Source organism: Elephantulus edwardii, unplaced genomic scaffold, assembly GCF_000299155.1.
Source record: "Elephantulus edwardii isolate Elephantulus edwardi_28Jun2011 unplaced genomic scaffold, EleEdw1.0 scaffold00010, whole genome shotgun sequence".
NCBI lineage: Eukaryota > Metazoa > Chordata > Mammalia > Macroscelidea > Macroscelididae > Elephantulus > Elephantulus edwardii.
In genome coordinates, this window is record NW_006399760.1 from 23273171 (window position 1) to 23297162 (window position 23992).

The 23992-nt window shown below is 39.7% G+C and overlaps 1 protein-coding gene across 4 annotated transcripts in view; it reads right to left on the reverse strand.

Annotated features, from left to right (window-relative positions):
* Nucleotides 1-23992, reverse strand: part of CACNB4 (calcium channel, voltage-dependent, beta 4 subunit) — a 360400-nt gene that overhangs the window by 27150 nt on the left and 309258 nt on the right. For all 4 annotated transcript variants that reach the window (XM_006880771.1, XM_006880772.1, XM_006880770.1 and 1 more), the window contains 6 exons: nt 20331-20461; nt 17692-17768; nt 16209-16228; nt 15907-15987; nt 14569-14627; nt 3585-3694 (listed from right to left, as the gene is read on the reverse strand). In XM_006880771.1, the coding sequence (XP_006880833.1) occupies nt 3585-3694; nt 14569-14627; nt 15907-15987; nt 16209-16228; nt 17692-17768; nt 20331-20461 (478 nt within the window). The remainder of the gene's footprint in view (nt 1-3584; nt 3695-14568; nt 14628-15906; nt 15988-16208; nt 16229-17691; nt 17769-20330; nt 20462-23992) is intronic.

Sequence of the window (23992 nt, forward strand, 5' to 3'; positions counted from 1 at the left end):
ATAATAAACATAATACCAAATGTGGCTAGATACAAGTTTTAAGGCCGGTAGATTTGTTCTAAGTCATGATTATTTTTAGAATACACACACATATTTATATACTCTCCTTCCCTCCCCCTCTCTATATATATTCCCTCTCTACACACCACATATATATATAAACCAAGGGGCTTTGGTGGTTCAGTGATAATAAATTGTACTGCCAACCCAAAGGTATGCAGTTCAAATCCACTAGATGCTCCATGAGAGAAAGATGGGCAATCTCCTCCAGTACAATTTACTGCCTCTGAAACCCTGCTACGGGGTCAGCTATGAGCGGGTTTTGACTTGACAGTACTCATCAACACAACAACATGTATGAACAAAAATCTAAGACCAGCAATATTAAAATCCTGCAACGCATACAGATGCAAATCTATTTGGCCAGATATAACAACCAGGCAAATGTGGTCAAATAAAATATCTAGTTAATACCAAATACTGAAGTAATCCATCTATTTAAAACAGCTTATCTATTAAAATATAATGTATGTGTGTGTGTGTGAGTGTGTGTGTGTGAGTGTGTGTGTGTGAGTGTGTGTGTGTGTATGTGTGTGTGTGTGTGTTTATACCTGATATGTTGGCTCATTTCTCAAGATTATATTTCATTTTTCAGGGATGGTCTTGTTTTTGCTTTTTTTATTGTTATATTTAGGCGATCTTAAGTGAGGATAGTGAAACTTTATCTCATTCTGAACCACTTCCAGGAGAAGGCAATCATTCATGGTGAAGTAGAAAGTGAAGCAGAGGAGGCTCCTCAATGAGAGGGATTGATATAGCTGAAGCAAGAAGAAGCTCGAACATAACAAAGACTAGAAGGTGCTGTACATGTTGTTATGAGTGAGAATCAACTTGAGGCACCTAACAGCAAGAATAGACTCTTGGAATTTCAAAGGCACATCATGAATAGTACTTTAAAGGCTCTAAGAAGTCTTGCCATAAAGAAATCTGTCAACTGTTCAACCAATCATGTCTAAATTTATTTAGTCACAGAAAAAAAAAAAAGAGTGTAACACCTATTAGTGGCTTGTAAAACTGTCATTTTGTGAAATCTAGTCTGGAGATCTCCTTATCGAGGCACAATAGCGTGCTAACAAACTTACTTTATCTGTCTCTTCCACTGTTGTGATCAAATCTCTCCTTATCTCCACTTTCTAAGCTAGTCAGGCAAAGAACCATGGCGCTCAGCGGCACAAGGTTGTTTTCACATGATCATGCTTTTGTACATTCTTGTCTGCCCTGAAGAGTCCAAGTGTAATTTCTATGATGTCTTCTCAGAGAGCTTTTATCACTTACCTTTCTTTCTTTCTACACATAGCTTGTTACTGATCATTTCCTTATCACACAGCTGCCTCTTCTGTCTTAGAATGGATAAAGTACTGTGTCTTCTTGCCTATGTCTAACATAATGCATAGTACATAAAGAGTTAAATAAACATTTGATGATGAAAAGCTACAAATGCACCTTAACAAGTAGACGAATGAGCATAAAAAGCTCACATGGTGATTATTATCACATGGTTGTTAGGTGCCATTGAGTATACTACAACTCTTGGTAGTCCTACGGTTAATAGATGCAAACCTTGCCCAACTCTGCCATCCTCCAATATTCGCCATGCGTAAGCCCATTGTTGCAGTCACTGGGCTAATACATCACAATGAGATTGCACTGATCCCCTACTTTTCCAAGCCTTTTTCTAAGGAATGGTGCCTCCTGAATCAATTAAAATAATACTTAAGGTATGTAAGGTTTTTATGTTACCATTAAATTAACTCCAAAGGTTGTGGGTACATGGTTTTACAAAATAAACATTCATGAACTGAAATGTACATTGTTTGTTATTCAAGATTTACATTAACCTCACTATACCCATCACCTCATCTCCTACACCACTGACTCTGGTGTTAGGTCACTAAGATCACAGAAAATCACTTTAGTGAATCCCCACGAACCTGTTGGCTGATGCAGATGGCTAAATGAGTCAGGAAACCTGGTTTATGCTTTTAACGTCTTATGATTCATCAGAGGAAGGTGTGGTTAAAAGGCAATGTGAGGAGTGTGTAGGAGGGAAGAAGACATGAGAACAAAGAACAGGTTGGAGAAAACTTCAGCCTAATTCGATGCTCTTGTCACTTGTGATGTTTGACTTAAGTGAGCTCTCTAAATTAATTCACCATCAATACTGCCACGGCCACCTCCTCAAGGTCGAAATACTATGATTTTAAGAGTGCTATAAGAATGCTGTAATCTCTATGTGAAAAGTGCTAAATGCAGGGCTAAAGGAGGGCTTGGAAATTTTCCTCCTATAAACTCTGACAGCTACTGTGCTTCATTTCTTTCACAAAGCAATCACTCTGTACATATTTACTGAGGAATTACCTTGTGCCTGCCGTGTGCTAGGAATACAGAGAGGATTCTCTGTATCCTCATTCTAACCTTGCATACTCAGTGTCAAGGCTTTCAAGGGATCATTGGTGGGATGTTTAAACATGCAATCTATATCAGAAACCCCAATTTTAATTTTTTTAAAAAAATCAAGTGCAGAGATAATTGCAGTAGTTTGGTATTTTAAAAAAAAGTAGTTGCATAGAAGAAGAGTTCAGGAAAGTTCTAGTCCACACGGAGCCTTGCTGCTAACCCAAAGGCTACCCATCTCTCAGAGTTCAAATCCCTCAGTTGCTCCAAGGCAGAAAGGTGGGTTCTCTCCTCCCATGTGATTTACTATCTCAGAAACCCACTGAAGAATCTGCTGTGGTTCTGAAAATCTGAGTTAGTTCTTCCTCAGCAGCAATGAGACCTTCATGAGGAAGAGGACAGTTAAAACAAAGTTTCCCTCAGATACAGAAGAATGCAAAAGAGAATCTTAGAAAGTTGAGTGGGCTGCACCACTCCTGGCAACTGCAGAGATCACAACAGGCTTTGGAGACGGGGCTGGTGATTCACCAGGCACACAGGCCTGCTTCGCACGGTGGTACCTTCCTCCTCGCCCCTGCACATCTACGCTTTGCGGAAACTACTCACACGTGGCCTTCTCTTCTCTGTTAGGGTGAACTGTACGGTGCTTTCTGACTAAGACCCTAGGAAAGACATGTTCAGACTCCCTGAATGTGATTTCTATTTCGATTGAAAGACTCTTCTGGTACCACTAGCTGGTAGCAGAAGCATCAGTAAGAACGCACCAATATGGGCTTTCCTTTCATGTCAGCTGTGACTCAGGTATGACAGGTATCATTAGACTCACTGAGAAGCTGGGGCAAAGTGGAGATGAGTAGTTTCTCAGGGTTCCAACAGTGACATATCAGGGGACCCACTGAGGATTCCTACTAGACTACTAATCAGTTAAATGACTGGAGCTGAGAGCAAGTGGGTTCTGGCTGCCATAGGATTCTGCTTGCCACCCCCACCCATGTGTCACGGCTCGCATTCTCTTCAGCTGTTCAGCTCTTCCCCATTCCATTCGGATGGGAGGCAAGTTGGAAAAGGCATTCATAAAAGCAACAGTCTGAAAGCGAGGCTTGGAGGAGTACCCCGTGTGAACATCTTACCTAAACTGGATCGAGTGTTGGAACGTTCAATTATTGCTCTCTTGCTGGGGTTATTTAAGACGGACCTCTTAGCGAGAGAAATGTCAGCGGTCACTCTGGTGATTGATATCCTGTGAACGGGAACACAGAAGAGAAGAAATCAGGGAAAACTTAATGGGGCTCTCCAAGTGATTTCTAACCACAGCACTTAGCCAGCACTTTGCATACTCCAGTACAACCACAAGAGGATAAACACTGGCCCCAAGAATCTGAAACAAGCTTTGCTAGTATTAAAATACAAACGGAATCAAATGGAGGAAGATTTTTGGCTAGTTAACAAAAAGTTAATTCAGCAAAAAATTAAGTCCTTCCTCCGATCGCCTGCATTGATAGTCTTTCCTCTTTTATTCATACCATATCATATCATCATCAAGGCATATGAATAAACCATGTTCTTTCTATGAAACAGCAGTATAATGTACTTACCATCCAGATTTATGCTCGAATAAGAGTTTCAGAAACCACAAACGTCCTTCCTACCTTTACTGATCAACACAGAAGGTGAAAAGGAGACCTCTTCATTGTGATCAGCAAAGACTAGGTAGTGGTTAAAACTACATTCCCTTTGTTCACTTGTGGTGTTATTGTTAGCGTTATCTAGTCAGCAAGGACTCACGGTGAACCTGTGTACAACAGATCAAAACCCTGCCTGATCCTGTGCCATCTTCACAACCTCTACTGTGCTTAAGTCCATTTGTTGCAATCATTGTGTCAGTCCACCTAGTTGAGGGCCTCCCTCTCCTTCACCAACCCTTGACTTTTCCAATGATGATGTTCTTTTCCAAGGGACTGCTCATTCCTGACAACATGCTCAACAGTAAAAATGAAATCATGGAATGTGACAGCATTTCTCTAGCAACCCACCGGAGTGTTTCAAATGTTAGAAAATATGGTGCCTTTTCTTCAAGAATAAAAGTCTTCAGAATATCTGCATATGAATTTGGACACTTAATCTTCATGCCTATGTTAGGCAGAGATAAGACCCATAGTGGAAAACAATGATAAATTTTGTACTAGGACTTTGAAGAGTTTTGAAAGTATCCTGCAATCGGTTACACAAGAAAAAAAAAATAAAGCCTTCAGGCTTTCAACATGTTGGTCTTTTATTTCACGTGGGATTGTTCAGCTTCATACCTAAGAAATTCAAAGTTTGACTCTCTAAGTCATTTAATGTCACCTTGGACTTTCCTCCATCCGTAGCTTTACAGGCTGACAGGCTTCTCAGAAAGGACACAAACAAAGCAGCGTCCTTCTTATATACTCAGCTGGTGCACCCACTTGCTTCCATTGTAAAATTCCTTTGGAGAGTGGACTATGCAAGAGGGTGGTTATTGTTGTTCTGTGTTGTTGAGTCGACTATGACTCATAGCGACCCTATGCATAATAGCTCTGAACCCTGCTCTGTCCTGAGCCAGTCTCACTGTCTCTGACACACCTACCCTCATTACCCCAGTTACTTTGTCAATCCATCTCATCCAGGGTCTTCCTCTCCTGCACTACACAGGAGGGTAGCGTTAATAATCACTGAATTGTTTTCGAGTCTCAACTGTTTGGGTATGCTACTAGTACTGTCAGAAGATTCTTCCCCTGATTTTAGGAATCTTGAGGACTCCTTGTGGAAAATTTAAAATAGCCTTTACAGAAGCAAGGAAGTCCCAGTGGAATGGTGATAACATATATTCAGCTGCTGACCAGAAGGTCACTCTACTCCTGCAAAGATTTACATCCCTGGAATGCTGATGAAGGGCCATTTTATTAGGTTGGCCTAAACTCGATGACAATGGGCTTGGATTCTTTTTTCTACAAACAGAAGCCCTGGCTGTATAGTATGCAGCACAGGCTGCTAACCCCAAAGTAGGCTGTTTCTAAGCCATCAGCTGGGAGGAAGAAATGGCAGTCTGCTCCTGTAGAGACTGGATACCCCAGGAGGTGTTCTGCTCTGTCTTGCAGGGTCCTTACAAGTCAAAACTCACTCAGTAGCAATGAACTGGTTTATTCAAGTGGTTGGAAATAATTTCCTTAAAGTTACTGGACATGCAGAAGTTCTGGTGCCACTTGGAAAAAAGCACTGTTTGACTCATAGTTAAAAGCTATAGGTTGTCAGAAGTTTCCGATTTTTATAATTTTGAGGCCATAATCAATTATTTGATGGATCTTAAAATTATCATCTACAGAAACCAAGAGCCCTGTAGATATACCCCCAAAGCCACTCAGAGCATTGACAGGAGGTCTAGTTGGTGGGGCTCCAGCTGTCCTACCTGTGTTGGAGAAACACATGGTCCTAGATTCTGGTGTACATTTTGTGATATGACACCATGGGAAAAAAACTGTGCTATTGCTAAAAGACATATAAAACTCCAATCTGAAAAATAAACCAACAAACAACTCCAATCTGATATAACCTCTTCATTTAGAGAAGAAAATGAAGAAACAGAAGGAAACACAGTATGTCTGATTATTGGTTCAAAAGTCTTGAAAAAGACTCTTGAGTCCCAGAACAGAGCTTGTTACTGGAGAAAATCTACCTCTAAGAGCTTCTGATTTCTTCTCCAGGAATCTCAGCTTCTCCAGTATAAGCAACATTGTCAAGGACAGATGTACAGTCAGTGATGGCTGTGGCCTGAAATAGTCAGGATTGAAACCATGTATGGACAGGCAAATCCCATATCTTGGCCATTACAGCTTTGAGACATAAAACCTTTTTTCTAAAATTTTTTTATTATTATTAATTTTAAGGAAAATTTACAGAGACTGGATTTCCATTCATTCATTGTTACACTTTTCTCCCTGCCCACCCCTTCTCCCCTGCCCCCAGTATACTCTTCTCTTTGAAAAGTAAAAGAAAAATTCTAGGTGGATCATGGACCTGGGACTAAAACCAAGGACGATAAACTTCATTAGAGAAAAGCTTGGAAGAACTCTAGAAGTCCTAATCCACAACATAAACAGTCTTCCAAGTACCCTGAAAAATCTTCAACCAGGAGAGGATAAAATAGATGAATGGGACCTTCTAAGAATCAAATTCCTATGCACATCCAAAAACTTCCAAAACAGAGTAAAAAGGGAAGCTACAGACTGGGTAATGACATGTCCGATAAGGGACTTATATCTAGAATTTATAAAATACTTGTGCACCACAACAAGATAAGGGAAAAAAATCCAATTGAAAAATGGGCACAGGATATAAAGAGACATAAAAATCTTATAGATGCGTCCTCTGTTCATAGTTTCTTTTCTTTACAGAAAGGTATTAGTTTATTTTTGTTCACATTTAGTTTTTGTTCATGTTTGTTTCTTATTTCTTTTCTTTCATTTTTGTACAGAATTGCTGGATAGAAAGATATATAACTAGAGACAAGCAGATTGGCTTAGGAACAAGATTTGGTATTCTACGGTAATGAGTTTTAGAGGGCTCAAAGAATCCATTCTACTTAAGTGAAAATCAGATTTTATCTTTCTATTAAGCAAAATAATGACTGTTGGTTCTTTTTGTTTAATTTTTTCCATTAAAAATACTTTACAAAGGCATTTCATAAATGCAACCAAGGTTCTACAAAAGTAAGAAATAAGACAGAGAAAGATGTGGGCAATGAAAGTTTTTCTTGTTTTATTTACTAATTAAGTACTAATTAATTTGTTAATCTGAGTTATTTATTAATAAGAATACGACTGCATGGAAAATAGCTCAGGACAAAGTAGGAATTTCTCTTTTCTAAGAAAGACGTTTCTGTTATCAAAAGTAGACCTTAAACCCTATCTTCCTTTTTCATAAAAAGCCCCTCTGTAATGTGGCTACAATATTCACCATCGAATGCCATATAACTTACATGTGTCCTCCTCCCATATTAAAGTGATGTCTTTCTGTGCTACATTCACTCCTGTTCCTCACAGGGCCTCAGTGTTTGCATGTGTTCATAGCAAACCCTTTGGATAGTGACTATAGTTACTCGCTGATAGAGGAAAGACCAGTAAGTCTGCAGCACCTCAGCAGACAGATGACAGACCGTAGCAGCAAATGTTACTGAAAATGTGCAACAATCTTACTCTAAATCCAGTACATCTGAGCCCCTTACTTTTTTCTGTTTTGCATTAATTATAATCATCATAGTCCAGTATCTGCTGTAGTAGTTTTCTATGAAAAGATACTTTCAGTCATGACACGTTCATTTGGAAGTAATCAGTATTTCCACACTGGCAATATAACTCTCAAGGTCTTCTTAGACTCTATTCTTGCCACATCTAATATCTATCACCGTTACTATACTTTGAAAGCTCCCAGCATTCAGAGGAGAAAGTGTTCCAAAGAAGATAACAGCACAGTGTCAGGAGATCAGGGAAGGAAGTTATAAGGAGACTTGAGTTTCCTTCCTGGATCATTCTCTTGCTGCTGCATGACCACAGAAAGGTCAGGCAAACTCTTTGAATCTCAGTTTCCTAAACAATAAAAAGGAGATAATGGCTTTGCTGTGTATGTAACGAGAACAACACTGGAAACCAACAAGGCAATGCATAAAACGGTGCTCCTAATAATTACCCTGTGTGATATGTTGATAGGCACACGCATACAAGACAAGCAATCATTGGAGTTGATTAAAGTCTTGGAGGATGCTGTTTCCTTACAGCCTAATCCTTGAAATTTAGCAATCTGCTCCGCCATGAATTCTCCCATTCCCAGAGCCCACAAACTACACTTTGAGGATGGAGAACCAGATACAATATGGTGCAATCAAAACCCAGTATTTTAAAGATGACAAAGTATTTAATTAGCTATCTCTAGTATTTGAGGCTGCACTTGAGTAGAGAATAGTAAGAGGAGATGATAGGAGGATGATATTGATTATAAAACAGAAGACAATTATTCTTTTTTGGTCTGTTGACTGCAATTACTAACTCCTTTCACCCTTAACAGGCACTGCTTCGTAAGAACATCAGCTTTTTCCATTTCCTCTCCAGCTGCGTTATCAATTTTCTTTCTCAGATTCTTTCTAAAGCCTCTGACACCCCCTTAAATGTTCCTCAGCTAACAGTTTGTTATAAATTAAAATTTATCTGTATAGGTTCTATGATGTAGCGCTTCTGGCCATAATTTTTCAGCTACAAAGCATCCAAGAAATGTCACACAGAGCGATCTAATCCAATTGTCAGAAAGCCTAAAGTAACAACTATAATGGGATTTTAAATGATTAACGCAGGTGACCATATTACAATGGTTCGAGAGTCTATTCCTCAGTCTATAAATGATAGATTCAACTGTTGAATAAATCCCATCTGAAAGGATGATTCAAATATGTGTCTATGGTGTTAAATGAACAGGGAAGTTTCATGAACTGCGTATCACTGTGTCTCTGTCTGTCTGGTGCCATTGCTGCAGCTTGCCAGGCAGAATCTATGATCGCGTGCACAGGAACCATCACTACCTGTGAATATCTATGTTTACAAGAGCCCCTCGAGCACTATTTAATATTGTGCTTTTCATTTTTTCTTACATATTTTACAATGAGTCCCCATAGTAGTAGCTATTGCAATGAAATGATATAGCAAATAGCTCTAAACTAACTCAAATCATTTCTGAGGTATCAGATAAACTAAGCACGAAGCACTTCATTCTGGAAGAGACAAGCTATTTGGCTTTAATCCAGTTTGTGAAATTATTTTCCTAGCCAAAGTCTGAAAAGCAATAAAGCCGTTAGCCAACTGACATCTTCTTTATTCCTTGTGGAAAATAATAATAGACCTTTCCCTTGCTCTAACCAACTGCATGCGAAGCCAATGAAACATGGGCAGACTTCTATTACAGCACATTGGCTGTTTTGCCATGCTAAAACCTTTTGTGTAATTGGTCTCTTGTCTGGTTTCAGTTAAAGAATTTCTATTGTCTTCTTGCTTTTTATTAGTTGGCTAAACATAATCAATGTCTATAGAAGCAATAGTCATTAGGTCAAACGATGTGTCACATTGGGCAAATATGTCACAAAAGAAATCCGTGACTTCTTTTAAGTTTTGAAAAGAAAAAATGTCACTGTTGGGACTAAGGGGTGCCTAATCCAAGACAAGGTATTTATCACTGCCCCCTATACACACAAACGCTGGAAAATGAATAAGGAAGACATTAGAAGAATTGATATATCTGGATTATAAGTCTAGTTAAGAATGAATGTTGTGGATTCCCAGAAGTACAGATAAATCTATCTTGGAAGATATGCAGCCAGAATATCCTTTAGAAGAGAGAATGGTTCACCTTTACTCTGGATGTGTTATTAGAATGGATCAGTCACTAAAGACATCATGTTTGGTAAAGTAGAAGGTCAGGAAAATAGAAGACCCTCAATGAGAACGACAGACCCAATGTCTGCCCAAAGTGTGCACACCAAGAGGTCTTGCACATGTGTGGTGCAATCTCCTGGGAATACCCGTGGGAGGTCATGCCCAATCTGTATTTCTGCAGATATCTGGAAGAGACTGAAAAGAAAGAGCAGGCTGCTGCTGAAAAGGCTGTGACCAAGGAGAAGCTGCAGGAAGAATGGGCCGTCCCCTGCCCCTGAATTTACTGCTGCTCAGCCTGAGGTGGCAGACTGGCCCGAAGGCGTGCCCTCAGGCGCCCTCTGTCCCTCTTCAGCAGTTCCCTACTGACTGGAGTGCTCAGCCCACAGCTGAACACTGGCCTGCAGCCCCCAATGCTCAGGCCACTGAGTGGGTCAGAACCACTACCAAGTGGTCTCTAGTCCTCTTTTGAGTCTTTTAAAAAGTGGAAACAAGGTTGCTAAAAATGAAACAATATGGGTTTGGGGTTGTTTTCTTGTTTTTAAAGTACATAAACACTGCAGCAATTGTAGGATAGCACAGGAAGTGAGTCCTCTGTTCAACACAGGGTCACTATGAGTCAGAACCAAGTTGGTGGCACCTGGCAATAACAGCAGCAACAATGTAGCAGATTATCATAGATCAAAATTTAAGGCTACTATACACAGAGACACAGGTCAGAGTTCAAGTACCAGCAAATTTCTTTTTCTTTTCCAGTTTTCCACTTTAATTCATTACAGCTTTTTCTGTTGCACTGGCTTTTCATTATTTGAAAGTAAGTTTCTCTCTCTCTCTGTCTGTGTTTCTCTCATATCATCTCCTCTTCTGTCCTCTACCTCTGCTGTACATGAGACCTCTGCAAAGTTAAATCTTTACCCAACTTTTCCTTTTGCTGTTGCTGGATCCCTTCTCTCATCTTCAGCATCTCAGCCTTGCCCTCTTGCCATGGAACACTTAGCACTGGAATTCACCTTGAATAGTGTACAGAAGGTTTTAAAGCTGTCAATTTCCCCTGATAGCAGCGAAATCTTCGTGGCTGTAATGGAATGCACTTCCTCTTTCAAGGCTTCACATTGAAGAAGAATGCCAGATTCTTCATTCTTTAAGATAATAATTAAGTCACATTGTTTCTCTTTGCCAAATTTTCATAATTCCTTCCTTCTTTCTCATAGGTTCTCTCAAATATTATACTCTATTGTTTATAAGCAGGTTATTTAGGGCTGAAGAATTTAGAACAAATGGAAGGTATGTTACGGATGGATTCTGTTCAGATTCTATGGCTGTTTAGAGTCCATGGTACAATAAGGTCAAAGCTGCACTGCCAACCCAAAAGTACATAGGTTGAATCCACCAGCTGCTCCAAGTGAGAAAAACGGGCAATCTCCTCCTATGGGATTTACTGCTTCTGGAAACCCGCTGGAGAGTCAGCTATGAGTTGGTTCTGACTCAAAGGCACTCAACAACAATAACAACTTAGCTGAGATTATAAGAGGGTAGAAACCATGAGTTTCCACAGCCAGCTGAAGATGCAACCAACAAGTGCAGTGCCTATGAGCTGCCTCCAGTCCATGAGAGGTTGCATGAGAATGAAGGCTGCAGTCCAGGCCAGGACCAAGACCCAGACTATGAGCAAGTTTAGCTGTTTGATTATAATGCTTTTTTAGGAAGTGAAATCCCACTAACCAGTTTTCAAACAGAAGTATGCCACCCAGCTGATTATAGTGTTGGAGGAGAGAGAGATGAAAAGAAAATTTATATTTCCTTTCAACGTCAACATTTTTGTATTCAAGGTTCTTCTTTTGTCTTTGAACAATTTAAATTTTGCCTACTCCTTGAAAGTGGAATATTAATACACAGTTTTCCGCTTAAGCCCTTTTGAGCCTACTAGATGAATAAGGCAAAGACTGATATTCAATACAATTAATTTCTTCCTTCTATACTGAGGACATGGTTCGAATCCACCATGCTCTAGAGGAGAAAGATGGGCGTCTCATCCTGTGTGATTTACTTGCCTCTGAAAATATGCTGGAAGGTCAGCAATGCTAACTAACTCAATTGTAACTATAACAGCAATGGCAATTCTAACTCAATGGTTCATAAAAATGACACTGAGTCCACGCATTTCCCAATCTCTTTTGTAATTAGGGGCAACCACGGGACCTAGTGCTAGTCAATGAACTGTGAGAAATGATGTATGACACTTGTAGTCCTGACACACACCTTCCCTTATAAGTTGACTAGCACTGGGCAAGGAGCCCAAATGACAGATGGAACACACTTCCTGGCCATCGTCCCATTCCACCTCCCCCTGCAGCCCAGGAATACGTTGTCTTGTGATTTTAAATGAACAACAATAACCATCTATTGTGTATGAGTCATTATATACTTTTTTTTAAGGTATCCTGGTCTATGTGAAAGTTGTTACACATAATGGTAATAAAGCATTCTAATATCTTGAATAAAAATCTGGATTATTTAAACTCAAATCTCAATTCATTTATGTGCAATCTTGCATATTACTACATGTTCTTATACAATTATTCAGAAGGTTTTTTCCTCTTCTCAGAAAATGCACAATTTGAATTTAAAGCATCATTGTGTTTGCCTTTCCCCCTTAAGATAACTATACTCATTAAAATGTATTTGAAGATTGTTTAATTTTACAATTATTTAGTCTTTTTCAAGGGAATAAATAAGATGCATTTATACATAGTCTGAGTACATACTATTTTCATCTCTATTTCTGTTAAGTCTTCAGATAGTCTTATGTAATTGTTTTTAAATGGAGTACTTTCTGGATTTTGAAGACCTTAGCACTGGTATTTTATAAGTAGAGACTTTTTTTCTATTTCTCTGAAAAACGTAGAAACTTTCTATGTATTTTTTCCACAAAACTTAAATGATAAAATTATGTGATGGCTAACAACTGAGCCATATTGATGAAGAGGCATGGCAGATACACAAAACATGCTAACAAAATAACATTACTTAGATGAAAATCTATTTCAAATTAAGTGTTTAAATAAGAACTATTACTTACATATCTACAAAATATTCCTCTTGAGAGGCTTATAAAAACATTTCTTAGATTCTCTCAAGTAGCTCTGGTAGTCTGGTTGTACAGAGTTGTGCTGCCAACCTAAAGGCAAGCAGTTCAAATCCACCAGCTGTTCTGTGGGAGGAAGATGGGTAATCTCTTCCCATGAGATTTACATCCTCTGAAAATCCACCAGAGGGTCAGCTGTGAGCTGTTTCTGGCTCCATATAGCACATAACAACAACATATTCTTTTTTAAAAATTATTATTAAATTTTATTAGTTTTGATGAACATTTACAGAGATTTTGGGTTCTCATTCATTCACTATTCCACTGTTTTCTCTACCCTCCTCCCCAGTTCATTCTTCTTCCCCCGCCCCCACCGAATGTCTGTTTTAATTGTCCAATTGCCACAGTGCTTGTCAAAGCCAGTTCTGATTAATCTCCTTTGTCAGTGTGTCCTTTGCCATTCCCTATCACTCCTCCCTGAGAGAGACTTCACCCTGATTCATAAGGAAAAGGGGGTGGCATATTCTCTTAGCTACTTCCTGCTGAAAACAACAACATATTCTTAAAGAAGAAATTTAATAGATATACATAAAATTTTTAAATAGCATCATCTAGCTTGATGACAGAAGTTGGAAATCAAGAATATTTAACCAGATGTATTCTAAATCAGGATGGATGGTGAAGAGATTGAGATTGTTCACAGCTTTAGTTTGCTTGGCTCCACAGTCAACACTCTTGGCACCAGTAGCCAGGAAAGGAAAAGGTGTACTGCAATGGGAAAGTCTGCTGTTAGGGACATCGCCAAAGTACTGAAGAGCAATGGTGTCTCTCTGGAGACTAAGGTGCATCTGATACAGGCCATGGTCTTCTCAATCACTTGTTATGCACCAGAGAGCTGGACAAAGACCAAGGAGGATAGAAGGAGAATTGATGCCTTTGAGCTGTGGTGCTGGAGAAGAGTATTGAGAGTACAATGGACTGCTAGGAAAACAAACAGATTCATCCTGGAAAGGGTTAAACCTGGTGGCTCCTTGGAGGCAAGGATTCTGAGGCTCCGTCTAACATACTCTGGACATGTTGTAAGGGAGAACGGTCCTTGGAGAAGGACATCATGCTTGGGAGGGTGGAGGGACAGCGCAGGAGGAGAAGGCCCTCTATGCGGTGGATTGATTCAGTGACTGAAGTAATCAGGTTGGGTGTGTCAGAGACAGTGCAATTGGCACAGGACAGAGCAGAGTTTAGGGCTGTTATATACAGGGTCGCTATGAATTGTAAGCGACTTGACAGCACATAACAACAACAACAACAATGAATAGTTTTAATTTAAAGATTTGATATAAATTAATCAACATAACACCTAAGAAAAGAAAACAAAAGCATACATTATATAAAACAAATGGATTATTTTCCTTTTCAAGGTCTATTTTCCTTAGAATTCAGTTCTATATGTCATCTTTTCAGAGGTATTATGTTTTATTCTTCTCTGAACACTACATCATTCCTTCAGTAGAAAACTTCTGCAGTCACAAAGACAGCGATCCATTTAACATGCATGTTCAGTTATAGGAAAATGAAACTATAAAAATCTATTCATCTCACCTCCCATCAAACCTGTGCTTCAGGAAATCAAAGAGGGCTTTCTGCATCATGTCTGTTACCTTTGCAGAGGTAAGAAGAAAAAAAAAAAACAGAATGAGGCAAAAACAGCAGAGAGAGAAAGAAGTAAAAAGCAAGAGAGTACAAGATATAGACATCATGCCAGGGCTCAGATCTATATAAGCATCTGGCCGCTAGAGACAGGTTACCATAGAAGGTATTTTTCATGCTTAACCACTTGGAGTTATTAGATCTCCCCCACCCACACCCACCCCCGCCCCAGCTTGGTCCCCCTCTAGAGTGCCAAGGAATGAACCAGCAGTGTTCACCAGACACAAGGTAAACTCTTTTCCTTTTTAGTTATTAGAGGATAGATTACTGCCAGGAGACAACAATAGACCAGCTTTGTACTCAGATGCTGGTATCCCTGGCATGCCTGAGTTTTATTTGTGTCCATTGAGAAGCTTCCCAGCTGTGAACTCAGCAGACCTGTCAGTCCACACAGATGAGCAGAAATTCCTCATGCCCAGGGCTGTATATTTGTAAACCACACTAAGGTCAAGTTCTCTGGTATCCGCAACTCAGATATATGAGTATATATATATAGAAACAAATATATATATGAATGAGAAAGAGAGAGAGACAGTTTTAGATCTGCCTCTTCAAAGAATTCTGCTAATTAATTCAACAAATGTGTACCAAGTGTCTACTAAGTGCCATGGCACTTTCCTAGCGCAGTTGACACTCTGGAAGTTGCCACTTTCAGATTTTAACATAGCCCCCCTTCCATTATTTTGATCTATGCTGATACAAAGGCAAAATGGCAACAACTACAGGACACGTAGGTCTCAACTCTTCTCTGTTATGTGGTATTATGGAATTAATCTCCTGAGAAGTTCACTAACACTTTTACTGTCTGTGTTTTCTGTGTGAACTTTAAAACAAACACGGAGAAACATGCTGTAGTAAGGAATATCCAGTAAGGTGAACTTTGACGGGGCTTTGAGAAGGTTTATGTTTGCTGGCGCATTTTTTTGGTGTGTTATTTTCTATTATTCCTAATAATATTGGGACAGTTGAGACAAATATAAAGACCTTTCCCCCCCCCCAATTTAATGTGGAATAAATCTTTGCCCAGGACACTTATGTTTTGAGAGAGGTTATTTTTCTCTCAAAAAAAGATGAAATGTGTGCAAGAGAGTGAAGAGAGTAGCATCTGCAATCCCCCCACCCCACACACACATCCTTGACAGCTGGTAATTATAACATGTAAACTGATCCCACAGGAGCAAGTGCTCCTGAACTCTTAACCAAGAACTATAAACAGTCTGATAGTTGTACCTCATAACCCTTGAGTGACGGCCCCACTAACACCACTGGACGCATGGATGGCACAACATCGTAAGGAGGAATGTGCTCCGTCTGAAAAAGAGGATTCAACATGCATGACAAGGCGGGGATCAGTGCCTCCTCATCAGCCACAACACTCCTAGTTCCTAAGTCAAGCAACGGATGATTACCAGGTGTCCTCAACGAGGAGGCTCAGCCCATATCTTATTATCATTTGAGTGATGAAATGAGCATTGCAGGCAAGTATGTACAGACACCTGAACAGTAGAGGAAAAAAAGGAAACACAACTTACCACTTTTTGCTTCTGTTTTGCTAAAAGACAACAACGAGAGCCATATCAAAATATGTAATCTCAGTAAGACAGTACATGATCTTAAAAGATGGAAGACTGTACCAGTGGGTCCCTATAATTCTCCAGTTATTTCACTATCATACACTCTGTATTATTTCTGCTTTGTTTGTCAATGTGGAAGGCATTTGAAGAGGAGACTACACTACCCTCCCCCTCTATGCATACATTTACAGTATTGACCTCTTGTCTGGTAGGATTAGTAAACATGAATTCATAATGAAATTGGAAATCTGGGAATAGTCACTTAGTTAAGGGTTTCTAGACACAGAATACAATGCATCTGAAAAGAACCTGAACAAGACCAATCTGGTAAAATGAAACAGAGTAAGAATTAGGGCAAAAGTGGTTATAATCCTATACACCGGTTATTTTTGGATTTGTAGTATTAGTGATCCATTAGGTAATTTTTCATTCCTTTATGTATGTATGTTTTCCATTTTTCCAAAACATTTTCAAATTAATTTTAAATTTCAAATACATTTATAACCAACTGGTCTTGTAATTATCCTGCTTATAGTGAAAAACTGGAATAACCTCGATGTCTAGTGAATGGAGGTTAGGCAAAATATTCTAAATATCCAATGAAGGTGGTTTTGTGGCCAACCAAATAGATCTAGTCAATTTGGGCAATCCAGAAGTCTAGCATGGTTCAGAGCACCAGGGATTAGGAGGGATTCATGTGAACAAAGTACCAGATACTCAGAACTCTTCTGGAACCAATTCCATTTCCTGCAGATGTGGATAGCCAAAATGAATTCTTGAACTTCTCATTCTAAGTGGGTAATGCTGGGTGCCCTATTCCAACATCAACTCTGGGACAGAGAGTTTGTCTATGGCAGTCAGGAAATGTGATAGAAAAAAAATCCTGCTTGAATACCTTCGTAGCTTCGAAGCTGACCCAAGCTTTTCCTATTGTATTTCACTGTTCCTCGTTTTCGCTAATTTCTGGGCTTGGGTGCCTGTGGTCAAGATACTGAAGAGGTCATATGGGCTGCACCTCAACTCTGCCTTAACCCTCCCACTCTGCATGGGCCATATGCTCAATATTCATATAAAGACTAAAATAGAGCATTTTCATGAGTGAGTACAACTTTTATTTCTTTTATCATACTTGCCCTTACATTCAAGTCTGTTGAGTTCTTGGGTTAAATAATGAGCCTGTGTTAAATTGGCTTGCACAGTAGGAAGAAGCCATTGAGGGGTAAAAATAGTTTCAAAATTGCGTTGCAATCATCTGAATTTTAGTACCATTTAAATCAAATCAAATTAATATTGAAAGCAAATGAGCAATAAAATATTAAATAGGAGGATCTTCAAATCAAGCCTTTAAATGGCATCTAAATTAGAAAAACTGGTTTATTTTATGCTGTAAAATTAAGAAAGTAATAGAACTCATTAAAAAGAGGTTAGCAACACTCCTCACCTGTTGACGTAGGAGTTGCTCTGAATGTGCCTGATACCATTTCTCCAAGACTTGAAGAAGAATTTCCACTTGATTTCCTGGGATATAGAAAAGGAACGTAGGGCTCATTCCTCAGATTCTTTCAGAATAGACCTTGAGAGTACAAAGCTTTCTTTGGCTCTAATCCTACTAAATAATTCAAAACACAATGAGTTTGTTATACAGAATTTTCAAGAATCTGTCCAAACGCTTTCCTGGACCTCATTTCTCAGAAAAAAGTGGCAAATTAAGTGAGACGTGGAAATAGTTTGCAAAAGTCTCTTTTCAGCATCCAATGCAGAAATCAGGCACAAGAAATGACAGGAATATGGCCAGGAACTGTTTGTTTAGTTAACACCAGTCACCAACATGCCAAACAGATGTCAAATAGAATTTAGAACAAACAGTGAGACCTACAAGAACCATTTCTTCTTAAAAGTCATTCTGTGAAGGTCAGAATGAAGAATCAACAGTCATGACTGGCTACAAAGAATCTGTCCTGAAATGGAAGATTCTCTGTGGTGGTTTCCTTTGCGCTTTAGAATCTGACCTGCTTTGAAAGCCCATTATCTTACTTCCCCAGTGCCCAACACCCTCTATAGTTTGAGAATTTGGGCCCTAGAGTCCGTGACCTTGTCACTTAGGAACAGTGGGACCCCAGCACAGTAAAATGTCTTTAAGCCTTAGTGTCTATCTGTACAAGTACACAGAATACATATCTAACAAGGTTGCTCTAAAGAGAAAAGAGAATGTCTTCATTTCACGTCTGTCACACTGAGCTTTTAGTTCAAATGTACACAATAGTATTAAGCAATAATAAAAAAACAAGAATTTTTGCAATATTGGTAATAATTTACTTATTCTCTCAGTGGATATCTGCTCAGGACCCACTGTTTTCACATACTAAGGTACTGGAAATGGGGGGAGGGTAAGACAAAATGCTTTCTCTTACAGAGTCACATTCAAATAGGAGATATCAAGACCCAAGAAAGCACATGGGTAGATATACAGTATTTCTGATAATAATTAGTGCAATGGAGAAAACAAAGTCAGAAAAAGGATAGATAGTAGTGGTGAGGGTGAGCAAGCAATCTTTTAAATAAGGTGATGCTTAAGAAAGTATTAAATAGATGGCACATTGACTTGATAGAGATGGTGGATGTGTTGAGAGAGAGTTCCAGGAAGAGGAAGTGGCAAGAGGCAAGGAATTGTGCTCCCAATATATTCAAGGACCAGTAGTCTAGAAGACAGTCTAAAGAACAGGAAACAAGAGAGAGTAACAATTAGTAATGGTACAGGTTATATTTTGGGCATGTGGCCAGGAAAGACTGGTCCTTGGAGAAGGACATCATGCTTGGAAGGGTAGACAGATAGCGCAGGAGAGGAAGACCCCACATGAGATGGATTGACACAGTAACTGGAGCTATGGGGGTTGATGTGTCAGAATTAGTGAGACTGGCTCAGGACAGGACCGTACATTGGGTCACTATGGATCACAGATGACTTGATGGCACAGAACAACAGCACAATGGTTAAGGTGCGCAACTGCTAAACGAAAGGGTGGAGGTTTGAACCTACCCAACAGTTTTATAGGGGAAAACAATAACCACAACCACCCTTGGTGGTTTGCTTCCATAAAGATCACAGCCAGAAAAACCTTATAGGACAGTTCTTCTGTCACACAGGGTCGCTATGAGTTGAAATCAACTGCAACCAGCAATAGCAATAATGTCACAGGCAAGTAATACACTAAACAAAGATTGATAATTCACAGCAGGGCTAACTACAGGTAATATTTTTGTTACCATGTATGTTAAAAAGTTTCTCATCATGACAAAGGCAAATGGACCCTTAAAATAGAGAACTTTTGAAAGAGAAAAGGGTCACATGAAAAAAAGTAAGTTAAGGTTAGAGAGAAATGACTACTTTTATTTTTAGGGCTTTCCAAAATTATAACAAATCATAATTCAAAGACTGCAGCTCAGGCTGAAAGAGACTAGATACAGGGTTAGAATAATGCTCATTTCTCTTCTCCTGAGCTTTGCTTATATTCTTGTGACCTTTAACTGCTCCTATGATGGGGGTTTCTGTAGCGGCTTTATCAGTTCACCAGCGATGAGTTTATTTTAAGATGAGAAGAACTGTCATTTCATTGCCAGGAAATGGTGTGTGCCGTAAAAAGCCCAGGGCAAGGAAGGTGATGCTGGCCTACAGGGGCCAGAACTCACCATCACACGGTGGGGCCACTTCATAGAGATTAGAAAGCTAATCAAGAGGAGCAGGATGTCTGGTTAGCTCACACTTCCAATTATTGTTTCAGGAAACAATGCTCTATCTGGCTCTCATGTTCAAGAAAAGCTTGGTTCCCACAGCAAACAATCCCAACTGCAGAATTCCTGTAGACTGGAGGGGGTTAGACTTCAGCATGCAGATAGACAGAGTGAAATATCTGAAGCCTATTTGTGTAGAGTTCAGAAACTCTATGGATTCAGCAAATTATCTTTTTGTTTCAAAGTATCCTTTTTTTTTTTTTTCTTGAGACGTAAACTTAAAAATATAATTTCATTTTCCTGGAGGGTTGGAAGGAGAAGGAAGAGGTTATGGGTAAAAAGAAATCTTACCCTCCATGAAAACGTCCTCTTTTTTGTTCTTGCTGAATCCGAATGTTCTCCAATCTTAGTGGACTTGGGATGAAGCCAATCTCACAGCCCTCTTTCACCAGCCTTCCTATCCACCAATCATTGTTGTATTTCTGGATTGCAGAAACAAAACAGCCATCAATAGTGATTAGCTTACCTTCATATTCTAGTAATAAATTTCAGGGGAACAGATGATCCAAACACTGTTTCATGATATAGTATATTGTATATGATATTATATGATATCATACCATAGGGAGCTCTACTGGCTTAGTGAAAAGGAGTCGCACTAACTACTAAACCAAAGGCATGTGGTTTGAATCTACCAGCTGTTCCATGGGGGAAAGATGAGCAATCTCTTCTCATGTGATATAATCATTGTTAAATTTCCAGATTACAGAAGTAAAATACCCATCAATAGTGATTCACTTACCTTTCCATTTTATTGATTTCAGGAGAAAAGATTATTGGAAACTAATATCTTATATATTTTAGATAACAACGATATTGTATTCTATATTTTCACATTTTTCTAGGGGCGGAGGGAGGAATTAGTAGACTAAAGCAGAGGTTTATAAACTTTTTCTAGAAAGGTCCAGAAGCAAGTATTTGAGTCTTTATGAGTCATATTGTTTCCTTCGCAGTTACTCAAACCTGCCTGTGTACTGCAGAAGCAGCCCCAAATCATGTAAACAAATGTGGCTGTGTTTCAATAAAACTTTTTTTTTTTAACAAAAGAAACATGACAGGGTAGATCTCACCTGTGGGATATAGTTCATTAACTTCTAAGCTACACTCAAGTCCTAAACTTTGGATTCCTTGGTCTTTGTCAAGAAGTCCTAGGCAGTTCTTTAGGAGCAGATTTTATAAGAACAAACAGATACTTAGATGAAAATAAGTCTCAGAATATCTCAGATGAAATACATTTATATGATCATCTGTACAAAGACTTCAAGGAACAACTCCATGATACGATCTGTCATAAGGAACACGTGCTTATATATGATTTGTTTTAAGAGTTTTGCTAATTAGAGTTGATATTACTACTGAAAGAAGCAACAGCAGCCTGTTCTTAAAAAGTCTAAGCATATTGCGTATTTATTTGTGCAATTCCTGAGATAATCTCCATATGGCTAAAGCCCAAAAGCAACTCCAAGATGATTTCCATTCTAAGTTCCACGACATAACTTCGGGATACAGGTCCCACAAAGGCTTCAGGTAACTGTGCCTGAAACTATTAGTGTGGCCTTCCTGGAAGGGTCAGCAAAACGGCATTTGTAATTCCAGATCTGCTGAACCTGTCTACAGAAAGCAAGTGGATTCCAAGTCATGCCATCTCTCAAGGGTCAGATAGGTCAGTTCTAGAAAAGAGGTTATCAGTCTTATTGTTTAAATCCTCCAGGGAGTATCTCCAAAACGTCCCTGTCTTTTTTTTTGTTTTATCAATGTGGGTTAGATTTCTCTGATTTTATATATGTGTATGTATATATTTTAGGGAGCTCTGATGGCCTAGTGGCAAGAAGCTGCACTGCAATCCTGAAGGCACACAGTTCAAATCCACCAGATGCTCTGCTGGAGAAGGAGAGGCAATCTCTTCTGGTGTCAGCTGCATCCAACTCGACAGTACACAACAAGGAAAAGAAAACGGCATACAATAGAAAGTCTAAGTAACAGATAAACTGCAATTGGATAAGAGGAGTTAGGGTGGTGCTGGCAGCCTGCCTGGCTGTGTTGGCAGTCTGGCCAGGCAGGGAAAGCTGAAATTTCTACAGGATGCAGTTTGTCGAATGGGATTTCTTATCCACTACAGCTCTGGGATCAGAGGCAGGTGACCACAGCCTCCCATGTCTGACCCAATCTGATCTGACGTAACTGATGGCTTCAGTGGGACTCTTTTGAGAGGCCTTAACCTTAAACAAGGCATACAGGGAGTGTTAATGGAGAAAATATTGGAGAACTGCAAACTGAGCAAATACAATGTCTTCAAACATTTATTTAGGTCTTAGTTTTCATCCACTTTTGCATTTTTTCTCTTTCCACACAAAAGTACTTTAATTGACAGTGTGCAGTTTTCCAAAATATATTTTCTTGTAAGGAAATGTAATAATAATTATCTAGTTTTGACAAACTAGTTTCTCAGTAAATTCCAGTGTACTTCAGACCCCTGTCCGCTAAGACACACGCTCCTCTGGTTGCCCAGGCAAACTGTGTAGAACATTCATCAAGAACCAAAACCTGCCTCTATAGAAGTGTCATTGCCCCCGCCCTCTACACCCACCCCAGTACGGAGATCTCAAGACCCGAGAATCCAGCCAGTGGCACAGGCCGGTTGCTCTCGCCCTGCTGTCTCCCCATCCTGCTCTTCCTTGGCCTGGCTAATCCAAGTGCCACAGGTAACAAAAGAATCCCTCAGTTAAGTCCTAGACCTAAATGACTGGAAATATAGCAGGCTTCCTGTCGCATCTCCAGCCCTCCCCAGCCCTGCTGTGGGGAACATTTGGGGAGTGAATTCCATCCTTTGCTGTTCTGAAGCATTTTTTTTTATTTCGGGATTTTAGTTACTGACAGGTGTGGCTGAGTCAGAACTGACTCAGAGCTGACCCTCCTGCAGGTTTTCAAAGGCTGTAAACTGCACGGGAGGAGATTGCCCATTTTTCTCTCAAGGAGCAGCCAGTAGAGAGGCTTAAAATCACCGGTCTGTTTATTTTGGAATTAACAAAAGAGAAAGAAACCCTTTTAAGATCTTTGGTGCACAGGTCTGGAATTTAGATTTTTCAGTTGTGGAGACAAAACAGCTCATGAGCAACGGTTTCCTAGGGCTTAAGTCATTCTCTGAAATTGAGTTAGCCCACTGGAACACTCATTTATAAAAAGGCAGCCAAGTGACCACCTTTACAGGTGCAGTTGAACAAAAGATCTACTCTAGCATGCATGGGGTCACCACAAGTCAGAATCCACTCCATGCCACAGTCACTGTCCTTTCAAGTGACCTCAAAGGGCCTCCCGAAATGCTCAATGCAACTTTCCCATAGGCTTTAACTTAGTTCACAGAAGCAGCTAAAATGACTCAATGTGAATGAAAGTACTTCCAGCACTTTGGGAGAAAGCTGCTATGCACATGTGAGAGCTTCATTCTCTAATCATCTGGCTGACATGACAAGACTCACTACAGCTCTCATCAGTCTTTAAGCATTTTCATTATTGAAAAATTATTTTAAAATGACACATGAAAGGTCTTCCAGGTGACAGATGAGAAACAAGGCCACAATCTGATTGTAGGAATGGAGAAAGGCACATCGGTGTTCCAAACTCGTGTGTCAGCTTCATGGCAAGACCACCTTAATATTGTTCCTAAGATGCGCCTGATACAGGCCATGGTTTTTGCAATCACTTGTTATGCATCAGAGAGTTGGACAATGACTAGGGAGGATAGAAGGAGAATTGACGCCTTTGAGCTGTGGTGCTGGAGAAGAGTACTGAATGTACCATGGACTGCCAAGAAAACAAACAGATTCATCCTAAAGAGGGTTAAACCAGGCTGCTCCTTGGAGGCAAGGATTCTGGGGCTTCGCCTGACATACTTTGGACATGTTGTAAGGAGAGACAGGTCTTTGGAGAGGGACATCATGCTGGGCAGAGCGGAG